The sequence below is a fragment of the Pteropus alecto genome, unplaced genomic scaffold (assembly GCF_000325575.1).
Source record: "Pteropus alecto unplaced genomic scaffold, ASM32557v1 scaffold15, whole genome shotgun sequence".
In the NCBI taxonomy this organism is placed as follows: Eukaryota; Metazoa; Chordata; class Mammalia; order Chiroptera; family Pteropodidae; genus Pteropus; species Pteropus alecto.
The window spans coordinates 2,580,130-2,595,167 of NW_006436286.1; the positions used below are offsets into that span (position 1 = coordinate 2,580,130).

Genomic DNA, 15,038 nt, shown 5'->3' on the forward strand with positions numbered 1-15,038 from the left:
GCCCCGCCCCCCGCGCGCTCTCTGTCCCGCCGCGCGGATTCCCGAGGACACGTCCAGCCGATGAGTTAGGTCGCCCGTTTTGGATTCTCTCCCTGGCCTGGACACCCACTCTGCAGTCTTCGTCTACGTCCACGGCAGCCACCTCCCCGCATCACTTTGAGTGCTCGCGACCCGGACTGTCCAGTGAAGCAGCCTCTGTCCCCGGGGTCCCAGCCTCTGGCGCCCGAGCCGTGCGGCTCCCCCGAGGCCTCCGACTGTGTCGCCGCAGGCATCGGGCCTCGAAGCCGGCGTGATCGCCTTTGGCCGGGTCAAGTCCTCACCAGTGGCTAGCGCCGGGAGGGCAGAGGCCGTGTCCAGCGGGTTCGCTGGCCTGACGCCAGACTGGCCGGGCACACACGTAGGTGAGTCCGAGACGCGGGGAACCCTCACGGCTCCGGTCTCTGCCCCCGTGGCTGGGGTTATGTACACAGTAAGCTGTCGCTTTCGCTTGAGAAAACATGTTTGGAATAGGACGGGTGTGTGGGAAACTTCTGACCGAAGCCTGTGCACTGGGTCATGTGACTTTCTCGGGGGAAAAATTCACTTGTCCTAAACGAGTGTTAACCAAGCTGTTGCCAGACACTGTGCAGGAAGGAGGTCAAGGCGCCGTCCCTGCCCTTCGGGGACTTCCTGTTTCGTATCTTGCCGAATCGCACGGTTGGGAAACGGACAGCAACTATGTCAGGAGCCTGTTAGAAAGGCAGGCTTTCCAGGTCCCACGCTGCATCAGATCCCGAAGCGATTCATGTGGAAGGGCTGGGGTTCTAGCGGGTACAAAGCACAAACTTCTGTCCTCGTTGGCCGGTGGCCGAATTGCTCCACGCCTACAACTGTCTAGCAGGACTCCGGTGTTGAAGAACGTAGCGCCACCCCAATTTCTGTGCTTTCAGAGGGCACCCCTAACTCAGTCCGTAAAATTGGAGTTACCCGAAGTGCGGCCGACTCACAGCAGTGGCGGATGAGATGATTTTAAATTGGTATGTTGTAGCCGCCAGCCTCCGATAGACACACGGACCATGAGATGATTTTAAATTGGTATGTTGTAGCCCCAGCCCCCGATAGACACACGGACTACCAGAAACCAGTGAGTTATAGGAAACACACTCTTTATTCAGCCAGCTGGGTCTGCCGGGGGTACGCAGACCCCAAATCAAGCAGCCCCAAAATGTAGAAGTACAGAGTTTTTAAGCCCTAAACCCCATTCTTCATCCTGTTTGAACACACAAGTCTATTTTTCTTCTTTTTACTGTCAACCCACAGGTCGGTTGTGCAAGCGGCGGGTACAGAAGCAGAAAGCTTATTGTTAGAGCGTTATGTTCCCATGGGCGATAGCCGAGCAGTAATGTTCCAGCCAGCACAGGTATATGAATGAAGGTTGTTCCGTTTTAATAGTTACATGTTTATTTTGAATAAAATGGCAAGCGATGCTGACATCGAGTTTCCTCTTTAAATGCATTTATAAAAGAAGAAAAGTTGGTTTAAGCAACATTAAGTTAATTGACCACAGGTATATAAATGAAGGTTGTTCCGTTTTAATAGTTACATGTTTGTTTTGAATAAAATGGCAAGCGATGCTGACAACGAGTTTCTTCTTTAAATGCATTTATAAAAGAAAAGTTGGTTTAAGCAACATTAAGTTAATTGACTATAGGTGCTAGGGAGGTGTTACACCAGTGAGCGAAGCGTGGGAAACACTGCTGGTATCGAGTCCCCCACCTGCTTCAACATGTTCCAGGATCCCTGTTTCTCCAGGATAAAATTCAAATGACCATAACATACAAACCTGTCTCCAGTACTTCATGTATTTTTATTATTTTTTCCTAGTACTTTTTAATCACTATCCCTCCCCCAAAATTAGCTGTACTGGACTTCATCATGACAGTTCAGGTTAGCCGGAACACACCCACCCACATATGTCCTTATTTAGAATGTTCCTTTATTCTTCGGCTATAAACCACTTATACATCAAAACATAACTGTGACCCAAATAAAAAATTCTGTTCAAAATGTGGTAGGATCTGGAACATAATTCATGATAACAGCTGCATAAATAATGTCTATCTAGAATTTTGCAACATTGCAAAATGTCCTATCCGGCGACAACGTTCGACTGCCATCTTGTGGACAGACGTACCACTTCCCCGTCATGCCCCGCCCTACCTGACTCCGGGACTGCTCCTTATACCTGGAGGGCGTGTGCGCGGCCGAGATGGGATGCCGGTGTTCACATACGTGTGAATATGTCGTGTGGCGGTGGCCGGCGTCGTAAACGTCCCATCTCACGCTTCGCAGCACCCAAGCGGTCCTGTAGCCAGTTACGTCATGACGGTGACAGCAGCCTGGACCTATGAGCTCTAGTGTCGTATTGTGTTGTCCTTGCCCATACCCCTTGAAAAGTTAATGCTTGGAGCGGTAAGCCTCATAATGGAGGGAAGCAGTCAAAGGTCTGAGAACGGAGGACACAGAAGGAGAAAGGGTGACCAAGAGGGTGAAAAACGGAGGCGAAGGGGGAGGGAAGAAGAGGGTTCCCCGGATGAGGCTCCAGATCGCTTATGTCCGCTTACCGCTACCGCTGCTAATTAAATGTCAAAGTCTCTCTTCCTCTTTTGTGATGCCCATCGCCCAGTCTAGCACCAAAACCAGGGTGCGGGCAGCAGAACACCCCGAAGTTTCTCCTGGTTGCCTGAGCAGCTCGTGCCAGGTTTCTGCCACCCTCACCATCTGATTGCAGAAGAAAACGAGGTCCTGGCGACTGGTCCGCACGGGCGCCGCTGACAGCCCCGGGAGAGGAAGAGGCAGGCGTGGGGGGCCGGGCGAGCGCGCTGCGGCGAAGCCCCGCTGGTCCTCAGTGTGGAAGCGAATGTGACTCTACGGAGTCTGAGGGCCTGCGGAGCCGGAGCTGGGCGGGCGCGCGTGCGCGTGCGGGGGCGGGGACACGTCAAAGGGACCGGCACTACAGCCGGGACGAAGCAGGCGTTTGGGAACACCGCCCTCCTGCCAGGTTAGGGCCCGAGGCGTTAATTATGGCTCCTCCTCACACCCCGGCAAATGCCGCTCTTGCCTGGAGTCTTTTCGTCCTCTGAACTCTACGGCCTTATATTGATAATTTTGCGTTCATGGTTTATCTCTCTGAACTAGATTAAAGAAGAAACATTGGCATTTTCAGACATAAACACAAGTTAAAAGAGTAATGTAAAAAACTCCTATTTACCTGTTACCTGTTTCAACCATAATCAACATTTTTCCTGTCTTCGACTTCGAGCTCCTTAATGGAGAGAGTAGGACTCAGAAATGTTTACGATGGCTTCCGTCATAACTGAGGGGGCACAGTTATTTTTGACCCCTCACTTAAGTGGTCGAGATCTTAAGTCAGAGTGCTCTAGGTAACGTTTATTCTCCCGTTTTCTCTTGGGTCTGTGCATTTCCTATTCAGCAGAAACACGCATCCCTTTTGTCTGCAAAACTCTGCTTCATGTTTCTCTTAGCTGTAAGTGGGATCTAAGTAAGTTTGACTTGCACCTCACTGGTTGATGTCAGGAAGGGGAGAACCCAAGCGAGCTCACTTGTGTCATAAGATCCCAAAGACCAGAAAGGGAGGGACCTGGAGATTAACATTTTATTCGGAATGAGTATTTTGGAGCTAGTCTAGTTGTCCACGCTCTAGTGCTTATGGTGTTCAGTTAGACCACATGATATCAATGAAATCTAAAAGGCTGACAGCAGCCTTAAAAACTGTATGAGACAAATATGTTTGGTCCTAATCTCAGATCAATGGGAATGGCTGATGGGGTGGCATATTCATAGGGAAATATGCCAGCAGCCAAAGAGTGGAAACAAGGGGTGGATATTATTGGGAGACAATTCTTCACAGGTTGCTTGCATCTCTGTGTGACTTATAAGCAGAAGACTAACTGCCTCATCGTTTCAGACTATTTTTGCAAGGATGATTGTACAGCAAATGGCCTTTGAAGAAAGAGTATTTACCTCTGGACCAGAGGGAAGACCGACTTAATATTTAGTATAAGAATTTTTCTTTCAGAGCACAGGTAGGGAAGGTTGACTTACTGTCCTTTACTGTAAGGTCACAGTTCCTTTCTCGTAATACAACCCACTGAATATACTGGCATGACCTGGCTCTGTCGCCTTGTGAAAATTAGGGATTGGGGAACGGGCACAAATATGATCTCTGCCTACTGCTCTTGTCGTAATAGAGTCCTGTGTCTTTGATTCAGGATTCCAATGCCTCTGCCAGTAATCATGAAACTGTGGCAAGCTAACGTGATAACTTGCAAGTAGGGCGAAATCTTAGACCCTTCGCGGTTCAGGTCACTTATCTTAATCTCCAAAGATTACAAACTTTCTTCTTTGGGGGTTCAATTTGTGTACCCACATGCAGAGAGAGCGGGGAGAGGGAGAGGGAGACAGGAGGAGGAGGAGAGGAGGAGAAAAAGAGACGAGAGAGGTGCCTCTATGTATTTACTTGCAGGCAGCCGTCTAAGAAAGACATAAAAGTCACTGGTTGGAACTGAATCTCATAGCAGCTTTATTTCTTGATCACTTTCCATATTATCAGTATTAGCAAAGGTCAGGAAGATTTCTTCCAGTGTTATCTGACTGACGGAATAGTCTTCTAAATTGAATAGCACTTTAGCTTCCTCCAAAATACTAAACACCTTTAACAGAAAAAAAAAAAAATGGCAGCGTTACCACTGTGGCATCCCCAGATGAACCTTCTCCCCACCCAGTCGCCCCCCAACTCCTGCCAGGTTGATGCTTATGGACTAAAAGACAGAGAGGGGGAAGTCAGACAGTAGAAGGAAAAGATGGTTGAAAAACAGAGAGAAGAGGAGGTAGTTCTCCATGCCTAGTCTCTTAATAGGTGAAGGATAATGGAATTTAGGGTCATAAGTGTCAAAGGGGCTTTTGACAAGTAACTTGAACGCTCCCCTCTGACAACATCAGGTTCCCATTCCACGTGCCAATGTCCCAGTGCTTCCTATCAGTCCTCTATTGATAGGTAATGTTAGAAGGTATGGTCTCCATAGTCACCTTTCCCCAGCAAATTTCCTTCTTGGGAATGCGGTAGACAATCATCCCTCCATATTCCTTGTGTATGATGTTACCTACAAAAGGAAAGATCGGACAGGTGGGACAAGGCCTCACGTCTGATAGAGTTTTATAGAATCCTCCAATAATTCCCATTCCAGTTGTCCAAGACCTTGGAAGAGAGAATATACAAAGAAAATTCCAAAGTCCATTCTTTTTAGTATGTATGACTTCGTTAAGTATTTCAATAGAGTCACTTCCATGTGAAATATGGTCTTATTTTCTGTAGTTTGTACGAATTGCAGAGGGTACGATAATCACTTTTAGGCATGGGAAAATTGACAGCTCCATGCTCACTTTGCCAAACCTAATGCATATGAATCCTAATGTTCTACAGAACTGTTTCTAAACTGTCCTGAAACTATGCTTGTAAAATGTGGGTGTGGTTTCTTTTCCAGTCGCATGTGTGTACGTGTGTGGTGGGCTCTCTATACTATTCTCATGACTCGGCAATCTGCATTCTAAAAGAAAGAAGATTCATGTATATAAAACACAGACGTGAAGGCGTCCACTGGAGCAATGAGATATTACAGCTTTTGAAAATATGGCAGTAATACTGTAACCCTTCCCAACTGATAGGAGGCATTCATATCTATTACCACATAGTTGGAGATTATTGCAAAAGAATTTAATTGAGGTTAAAATATTTAAAATAAATAAGCTATATGTCATATATATAACTTATTTTCTTTTGTCATGAGTCCCTAAATAGCCTCCATGAGTAAGTAAAATTTTAAAAACTTTTAAAATTGTGAAATATATCAAACATATAAAAAGTGTATGGAACATAAATGTACAGCTTAGTAAATTATAATAAAGTTAACAAACATGTAACTGACAGCCAACATTCTAAAAGTCACTGATGCGCCACAAGCAAGACTCACTTTCTCACTCTTAAATACAACTATCTTGATTTTTATGGTAAGCATTTCTTCGATATTCTTTATAGTTTTGGGGGGGGAGGAGGGGTAACTTAAATTTTTATTCATGTTAATGGTGTTTTGAAATCACATGGCTGTGGAATGTACAGTATTATAAAATTACATTGCCGAGCATAAGTCAAACGCTATGATTCAAATACTTCCTCCATGAAGTACTGCATTTTATACCTTTTAGCGAATTTCACTTTCTATCCTCTCGTTCAGGAACAGAACTGAGTGCCCCTGTTAAGACTGTATGCCTCTTTTTTAAAAATCGTATTTATCAATTAGAGTTAACATTCAATATTATTTTATCTTAGTCTCAGGTGTACAGTATAGCAGTTAGACCTTTATACAATTACGAAGTGATTCTCCTGATAAGTCATCACCCACCTGGCACCCTACATGGCTATTACAATACTGTTGGCTGTGTTCCCTGTGCTGTACTTCACATCCCTGTGACGACTCTGTAACTATCAGTTTGTACTTCCTAATCCCTACTGCTCTTTGTAGTTTTATTACCTAAGTATGGAACCTTAAACACTATAGTTTGGTTTTGCCTTCTTTGTGCACCACCTAAATGCAATCGCACAGTATGTACTATTTTCACCTGGCTTCTTTCGCTCATATTGTCGAGATTCATCCCTGTTGTTGTGTACAGCGGCACTGCGTTTCTTTTCGTGACATACGTGACTTGACACATCTGTCGCGAGTCAGCCCTGTCTACATTACCTGGGAATGTTGCTGCGATGAATTCTTTGAACTCTTGTAGTTTATCTTCAACCTCATCAATCTTCACCTTTGCTGTCAGACTGTATACATCACTAAATTTGTTCTTGAGTTGCTGAGGGCTGCCTAGGCACTTGAACCTCCCCTTTACCATGATGGCCAGCCTGGTACAGAGGGCCTCACATTCTTCCGTGCTGTGGGGGGGAGCAAAGGAGATATGGCTGAAGAGACTCCCTTTCAGAGTGCGAATTCAATATTGCAAAATAGAGCTGTGATTATAAAGTAATATTTGCTGTAGGAAAGCTTTGTATTGCAGGTGATCACCACTAAGTCCATATTTTGGAAGAGGAAATTTAAAAATTCAAAGCAGTTGGTTCCTGAATCCACAATAGGAGCAGTTCCCTAATTTCCTATCTTCTGTCAATTCTGGATTCCAGAACTCAATTTAGGATTCTTGGCTTTGGCCAAGAAGTGGCCCCTCCCCACAGTACCTCGTATGGAGCTCACATACTCAGACAAGTCCACTAATTTACATTCCTGGCTCCAATGAATTCCTTTCTTACCCTTCCAACCCTCGAGCATACCTCCCAGTGGGCCATACCTGTGCGAAGTTACGATGATAGTTTTGCCCGTTTTGCACATACATGTAACTGTGTCCCAGAGCAGGTGCTTGGCTGCTAGATCCATGCCACTCGATGGCTCATCCAGGAAGACAATTGATGACTTTCCCATTAGGGCAATAGCAGTATTCAATCTACGTTTGATTCCTCTACTTTATCATCAAAGGAGAGAGAAAGTGGAGGAGAAAGAAAAAAATAAGGGTCCACATGTCATTAATTCACAGGGCAGAATTAGCTCATATATCCAGAATGATTTGATATGAATCACAAAGCAGCAGGCCCAAGTCGAGATATGTATATCAACTCATTTCTATTGAAATGACTTTTCTGGTAATTTATTTCGGCATTGTTATTAATGAAATTTATTTCAGCATCATTTTTTGTTTGGGGGAGCTAAAGAACCACGGGGAGATAAGATGAAGGTGTTCTTTTTTGAAATGCAAAGGCTATAGCTCATGTCTGCAAAAGGTTAACTTCACAAAAGCGGGATCTGCGCTACGCCTGACATCTGAACCCTGACGGGACACTGGAATGTCTCACAGCCACTGCCTCTGTGTGTCAGGTGACAGAGGGATCGGGTTGAGTTTGCGGGCATTCATCCTAAACGGTGGAGACCCAGGTGGGCAGCTTAACAATTGCAATAAGATAATACGTCACCTGTATGTGCAGGCAAACTCGTTGGCATGGGTTTCCAGCTGCAGCGAATGCAAGAAGGTTTCCACATACTTGTAAATGTCTGTCTCAGGGACCCCCCGCAGCCTGGCATACATGATGAGCAATTCGCGACCTGTCATGTGGTTCAGCACGGGGTCAGACTGAGGACAATAGCCGATTCGTGACCTAACCTGGATCGAGATGGTAACCATAAGCAAGAGATCCAAGGCGACTATTCCGCTGAGCATCCAGTTCACATGGCTGAGAGAGAAAACCTAAAGTCTTCTAGTCTGTGCTGCCAAGAAAGTTTGATACTCAGAGCTCCCAACAAGGATTATTTCTTTTCTAGTCTAAAAAATCTTTATAGCTGAAGCCCACTGTAGTAAAATGCAATAGTAACAACCGTAACTGGCATCGCCAACGCGTTGTGTACTACTTTGTACCTGAGGTAGATTTTTATTAGAGGAAGTTGCCTATTCAAATGTCATTAGGAAAAAGCCATTTTATTAAATCAATTAAAATAATGTGTAGGATATGTATAGATATATGTGTAATATATATATATATCATACATATAACTTTATATATATACAGAATACAAAAATAAACAAGTCACACTACATCAGACTAAAAAGCTTTTGCTCAGCGAAGGAAATCATCAATAAAATGAAAGGGCAATCTACTGAATGGGAGAAAAGATCTGCAAATCACATATCTTGATAAGGCGTAAATATTTAAAATCTATAAAGAACGCATACAACTCAATAGCAAAATATACCAAATAATCTGATTAAAAAATGGGCAGAGACTCTGAATAGACATTTTTCAAAAGACTACATACAGATGGCTAACAGGTACATGAGAAGGTGCTCAGCATCACTAATCACCAGAGAAATGCAAATCAAAACCGGATATCTCCTCACACCTGGTAGAGTGGCTAATATCAAGAAGACAAGAGATAAATGCTGGTGAGGATGTGGAGAAAAGGGGACCCTTGTGCACTGCTGGTGTAAATTGGGACATCACTATGGGGAACAGCCTGGAGTTTCTTCAAAAAATAGGGACCCTTGTGCACTGCTGGTGTAAACTGGGACATCCACTATGGGGAACAGCCTGGAGTTTCTTCAAAAAATTAAAAAAAGAACCACCATATGATCCAGCAGTCCCACTTCTGGGTATTTATCTAAAGGAAACAAAACATGAACTCAAAAGATACTGCATCCCCATGCTCACAGCAGCATTATTTACAATAGCGAAGACATGGAAACAACCTAAGTGTCCAACAACAGATCATTGGATAAAGAAAATGTGGTCTATCTATACAATGGAATATTATTCAGTCTTAAAATGAAGGAAATCCTGCCATGTGTGACAACACAGATGGACCTTGAGGGCATTATGCTAAGTGAAAAGAGTCAGACGGAGAAAGACGAATAGCATATAATCTTATCTGTGGACTTTATTTTTTTAATATGTTTATTTTTATTTTATATTGTTCGATTTTATTAATTTTTCTGTGACAGTTTTCTGTAGTTTTTCTATGATCTGAACATTTAAATACCATTTTTATTTGCTCTTTAAAAAGCTGATGGAGACTCAAGGACACGCAAAACAGTTTAGTGCTTACCAGAGGGAAGGGAGGTGAGGGTGGGGAGGTAGACAAGTGTAAAAGGGGTCTAATATACGGTCACGGAAGGAAATTGAACTTTGGGTGGGGAACACACAATGCAATATACACATGACTCATTATTGAATTGTACCCTTGACCTATATGATTTTATTAACCACTGTCACCCTAATAAATTTAATAAAAAAATGAAAAGCTGATAGAATAGTCCCCGTGAAACCATATGGGACTGGTGCTTTATCTTATTTTTTTGAAGAGTGAATCTCTGACAACTTTTTCTATTTTTTCTATGAGTACTGTGATTGTTTCAGTTTTCTATTTCTTCTGAGGTCAGTTTTAATAATTTGTATGTAGCTTAAAAATGATCAGTTCCATTAAAGATTTAAATTTTAAATGTCACATCATCAAATGTCCCCTATTTCCTGACAACTTCCAATCTCTACTTCTTTCTAATCCCCTACAAAAACCAAAATCCTCTAATAATCCCCTTCCCTTTTAATGAGACCCCCTCCAGTTCCTCTGATGCACATTTCCCTTTGCTGCAGTAAGGGAACCTAAATTTGTTCGACTATAAGTGTGCTTCTAGTAGTCTTTCGCTAGTGAGATTTACTATAGTAATGACTTAGAATCAAGTGGCCGTAAAAAAGATTGCTATATTTACTTACCTAAAAGTTTCTGCAGGGCAAAAACAATATGGGCAAAGTCCAGAAGCAAACATGAAATCTATTTGAAACTCACATTACAGAAATTAATAATATATAAAGAACTCAAAGAAATAAAGAAAAATGTCAATAATTTCAAATGTATAAAAGACACAAATAGACTATTCACAGGAAAGTAAATGTGAATGACTTTTTTTTTTTTTTTAGGCGAGGCAACCCTTGGTTGACCTCACAAATTGCTAGGACCTTATCAGTTTACAATCCCTTATTTTTTATTTTTTACGCCTATAGCACCTGGTCTTCCTAGGTGGTCTCCCATCCAAGTACTAACCAGACCCAACCCTGCTTAGCTTCCGAGATCAGACAGGATCGGGCTTGTTCAGGGTGGCATGGCCGTAGACATGAATGACTTTTAAACATCTAAAAAGTTGAAGCGATGTAAGCAAGATGGTGGACGAGGAGGCCCCTGACTTTCCCTCCTGCCGCGAATGCACCAAATACACAGCCACGCTGGGTCCAGTTCCCTCTGAGAGAAATCCAGAAAATAGCTGAGAGACTCCTATGCACTGGGTGACAGAAAATACCCACATCAAAATGGGTAGGAAAAGCCGAGACGCAATTGTGCCAAAGACTCCGCCTCTGGCACAGTGTCCTACAATCTGGAGGGAATCCCCAACTCCCAGCTTCTCCCTGAGGAGTGAAGGGTTTGGATTACTCATCTAATGCCCCAACTTTTATGGCTGCCACCTGGGGCCCAAATGACCCAGCTCTCCGAGCTGACGGGACTTGGCACTTGTGTTTCCCTGGGACCATGGAAAGCAAAGAGGTCATTTTAAATGAACATGTTAGCACTCGTTGTGATTGCCCTCCCCAAGCTCAGGGCAGAGGGAAGACGAAGACACCCGTCTCCCAGGTTCTCCCTGGAAAGGGTGAGACTGCATTCTTTCCCAGCCGCTGCCTGAGGGTCTTGCTTTTGCTTCGTCCGAATCTGGGGGCTGACAGGGCCGATGATGACTAGTCTTCCAGGAGCCTGAATAAGCATGGGGGAATTTCCTGTGCTTTCTCTCTATGGCTTGCTCCAGTGATAAAACCAAGACTCTAGCTTCTCCCTGAAAGGAGTTTGTCCACACATGTAGTACCCCAACTTTGATGGCTTCCACCTGAGGTACCAGTTCCTAAATCAGCATTGGCAAGTCTCACAGATCATGGAGAACAAAGAGATTTTTAAATGGATGTACAAACACCCCCAATGGCTATTCCCCCTGGCTCAGGACAGAGAGAGTAGATAAAAACACTCAGCTACCAGTTCCTCCGTGAAAGCTGCCAGACTGTATACCGAATGTTCCAACTTTCCCAGCTGCTGCCTGAAGGTTGGGCTCCCAATTAGCTTGTACCTGGGAGCCGAGAGGGCAGGCATTTGGTAGTCCTCCGGGAGCCCGACTGGCACGTGCTCATTTTCTGTGCCTGCAGGGCACTGGTGCAACGTGGCACACCCTAATCTCCCAGGGGCCACTCAGAACACAAATGGCAGTTTGGACAAGCACAAAGGTTTGAGAAGCACCCAGAGTCTTTAGCTGCACTGATTGGCAAGGATCATCTCCTGCATGAGGCCAATCTGTCAAGAATAGGGGAGATGGCTGTTTTATCTAACGTAGAAACCAACACGAAGGGAAATGAAGAAACAGAGAAATAAAAGAATAAAGAAATTAAGATAAATTTCCAGAAACTAATCCAAGTGGAACGGAGATAAATGATTTGCCTGGCAGACAATTCAAAATAACTGTCACAAAGGTGCTCACTGAGTGCAGTGATGAACAAAATGAGAATTTCAAGAGAGAAAAAATATGGGAAAGTAGCACATAAATCACAGAGGTGAAGAATACAATAACAGTACTAAAAAGTTCAATAGAGGGGATACACAACAGTCTAGTTCAAGTAGAAGAAATGATCAGTGAGTTCAAAGACAGACCAGTGGAAATCATCCAACCAGAAAAGAAAATGGAAAAAAGAAAATTGAGTAAAGATACTTTAAGGGACTTAACGGACACCATTAAATGCACCATTCATTACTTGTACTTTGGGAGTTCCAGAAAGCAAAGAGAGAAGGAAAGGGGAAGAAAGTTTATTCAAAGAAATAATGGCCAGCCTTTCTATGCTACCCAGAGAGGGATCCGTATGACATTGTTCTGGGTTCCTGTCATAACTTACAGAAAAACGTTCATAACGTCTGGGCCTTGGATGTCCTGCAAATGAAAGAGAATGTCCTTAAATTCCTTGCAGCAGGAACCCACTTAAGTGGCATCAACTTGGACTTCCAAATGGAACAGTACATCTACAAAAGGAAAAGTACTGGAATCTACATCATAAATCTGAAGAGAACCTGGGAGAAGCTTGTACTGGCAGCCTATGCCATCGCTGCCATCGAAGACCTGGCTGATGTTAGTGTCACGTCCTTCAGGAATACTGGCCAGCGAGCTGTGCTGAAGTCTGCTCCTGTCACTGAAGCCGCTCCTGTTGCTGGCGGCTTCACTCCTGGAACCTTCACTAACCAGATCTAGCAGTGTTTTACGAGCTGCAGATTCTGGTGCTTACTGTTCCCAGGGCTTGCCACCAGCCTCTCACAGACATGTGTTACGTTAACTTGCCTACCATTGCTCTGTGTAACACAGAGTCTCCCCTGGGCCGTGTGGATGGCGCTCCAGCGTAACAACAAGGGAGCTCGGCCGGTGAGTCTGATGGGGTGTGTGCTGGCCGAGAAAGTTCTGTGCATGTGTGGTAGCATCTCCCATGAACACTCACAGGAGGTCACGCCCGATCTCTACTTCTACAGAGACCTTGAAGAGACTGAAAAGGAAGAGCAGGCTGTTGCTACACAGGCTGTGGCTGAGGAGGACGTTCGGGGTGAATGGACTGCTTCGGCTCGCTACTTGACCCAAAGTCACAGCCCAGTCTGAAGGTGTGAAGGAGCCCCCTGTGCTTATCCAGCACTTCCCTACCACAGCCTGGTCTGCAGCTGCCGCTGCTCACCGACCAGGTAGCAACTAGCACTGAGTGAGTAAGTTGTTCTTCCACAGACTCTTAAATAGAAAATGAAAATAAGGATAATGAATAGAAAACAGTATCAAAAAAATAAAAAGAAAGAAAGAAGGAAGGAAAGAAGGAAGAAAGAAAGGAAAGGAAGGAATTAAGGAAAGAAGGCCAGAAACTTCCCAACCTGGGGAAGGAAAAAGACATCCTGATCCAGGAAGCTGGGAGAAAAACCAATAAGATAAATCAAAGAGACCCCCACCGAGACACATTATAATCAAACTGTCAAAAGCTAAGGTCAAAGAGAGAGTTTTAAAAGGAGTAAGAGAAAAAACTCCCAACCAAGAATACTGTACCTCACAAAAGTGTCCTTCAAAAATGAAGGAGAGATAAACTTTTTCAGAAAAACAAAAGCCGAAGGAATTTATCATCTCTACATTTGTCTTACAAGAAATACTGAAGAGAGTTCTTCAAGTTGAAATAAAAGGACACTAAGAAGGAACATGAGAGCTTACGAAAGTAGGGAAATCACTGGTGAAAGTAAAAATACAGACAAAAACAGAACATTCAATTATTATAATGGTGGTGGGGAAGGTGCTTTTAATTCTTCGATAAAACTTAAAAGACAAAAGTATTAAAAACAACCATAACCAAAATGTGTTAATAGGTATATAATATAAATAGATGTAATTTGTGATATCAATAACATGTAATCTGGTGGAAAAAGAAGTAAAAGCAGAGAGTTCTTGTGCAAGAGAACTTAAGTTCTTATCGGCTTAAGATAGATTATTATATTTTATGTAAACCCCTTGGTAATTACAAAGAAAATACTTGTAGAAATTACATGAAAGAAAAAGGAATTAAAAGCTATCAATGCAAAACAAAACAAAACGAAAAAAAAAAGAACAAAATCAAACCAACAAAACACAATGGAAGACAGCAAGAGAGAAAAAGAACAAAAGAACCACAGGACCGATAGGTCACGTAACAAAATGACGCTAGTAAATCCTCTATCGATAACCACTTTGAACATAAATAGGCTACACGCCCAGTAAAAAGACAGAGTAGCTAAATGCATAAATAACCAAGAGCCAACTGTTACTATCCACAAAATGCCCACTTTAGACTCAAAGACACACATAGGCTGAAAGTGAGGGATAAAAAAGTATTCCGTGCAGATGGTAACCAGACAACAGCAGGACCGGCTATACTAGTATCAGACAAAGTAGACTTCGAGTCAAAAATTGTCTCTAAAGACATGGAAGGTCATTAGACAATGGCAAGAAGGTCAATTCAATAGGAATACAGAATGACTATAAATATGTATGCACCCAACATCAAGAGTATCTTCCCGGAATTTTTCTCTTCCTGTGGATTGTGTGATAAAACCTTATCCAGCTGATCCTCCTAACTCACTAATTCTCCCCAAATATTTTCCAGTTATTCTCTCTCCACATCTTAGAAATGCTTATAATTCTCAAAATTCAGCCCATATCTTTCTTCTCCTCATTATAACCCGCCCAATAGATTATCTCATCTACTTCCGCAATTTAAATTTTGCTTCTACTTTGATGGATCACAAATTCCTATAGCTATATCGATTTGCTAGCATAGGTTGCAACTGTTTCTTGGCTATTCTCCCATGTGGATGTGT

The 15,038-nt window shown here is 43.4% G+C and overlaps 1 protein-coding gene, 1 long non-coding RNA gene and 1 pseudogene across 21 annotated transcripts in view; 1 reads left to right on the plus strand and 2 right to left on the minus strand.

Moving 5' to 3' along the window:
• The first annotated feature begins 20 nt into the window (after positions 1-20).
• On the plus strand, positions 21-1,470 carry LOC107195729. Its single transcript, XR_001516946.2, has 2 exons — positions 21-401; positions 1,300-1,470. It is a non-coding gene; the product is annotated as an uncharacterized LOC107195729 (long non-coding RNA).
• Positions 1,471-1,549: 79 nt separating this feature from the next.
• LOC102884495 (ATP-binding cassette sub-family A member 3) overlaps positions 1,550-15,038 on the minus strand; it is a 114,381-nt gene continuing 100,892 nt past the window's right edge. For 18 of the 20 annotated variants that reach the window (XM_025047260.1, XM_025047248.1, XM_025047253.1 and 15 more), the window contains 5 exons: positions 8,072-8,259; positions 7,396-7,566; positions 6,798-6,988; positions 5,089-5,162; positions 4,559-4,712 (listed from right to left, as the gene is read on the minus strand). In XM_025047260.1, the coding sequence (XP_024903028.1) occupies positions 4,572-4,712; positions 5,089-5,162; positions 6,798-6,988; positions 7,396-7,566; positions 8,072-8,259 (765 nt within the window). In that variant the 3' untranslated portion in view covers positions 4,559-4,571. Of the gene's footprint in view, positions 3,174-4,558; positions 4,713-5,088; positions 5,163-6,797; positions 6,989-7,395; positions 7,567-8,071; positions 8,260-15,038 lie in introns of those variants that run through there. The other 2 variants (XM_025047254.1, XM_025047249.1) reach the window with 2 other exon arrangements.
• On the minus strand, positions 10,640-10,758 carry LOC112480293 (annotated as a pseudogene).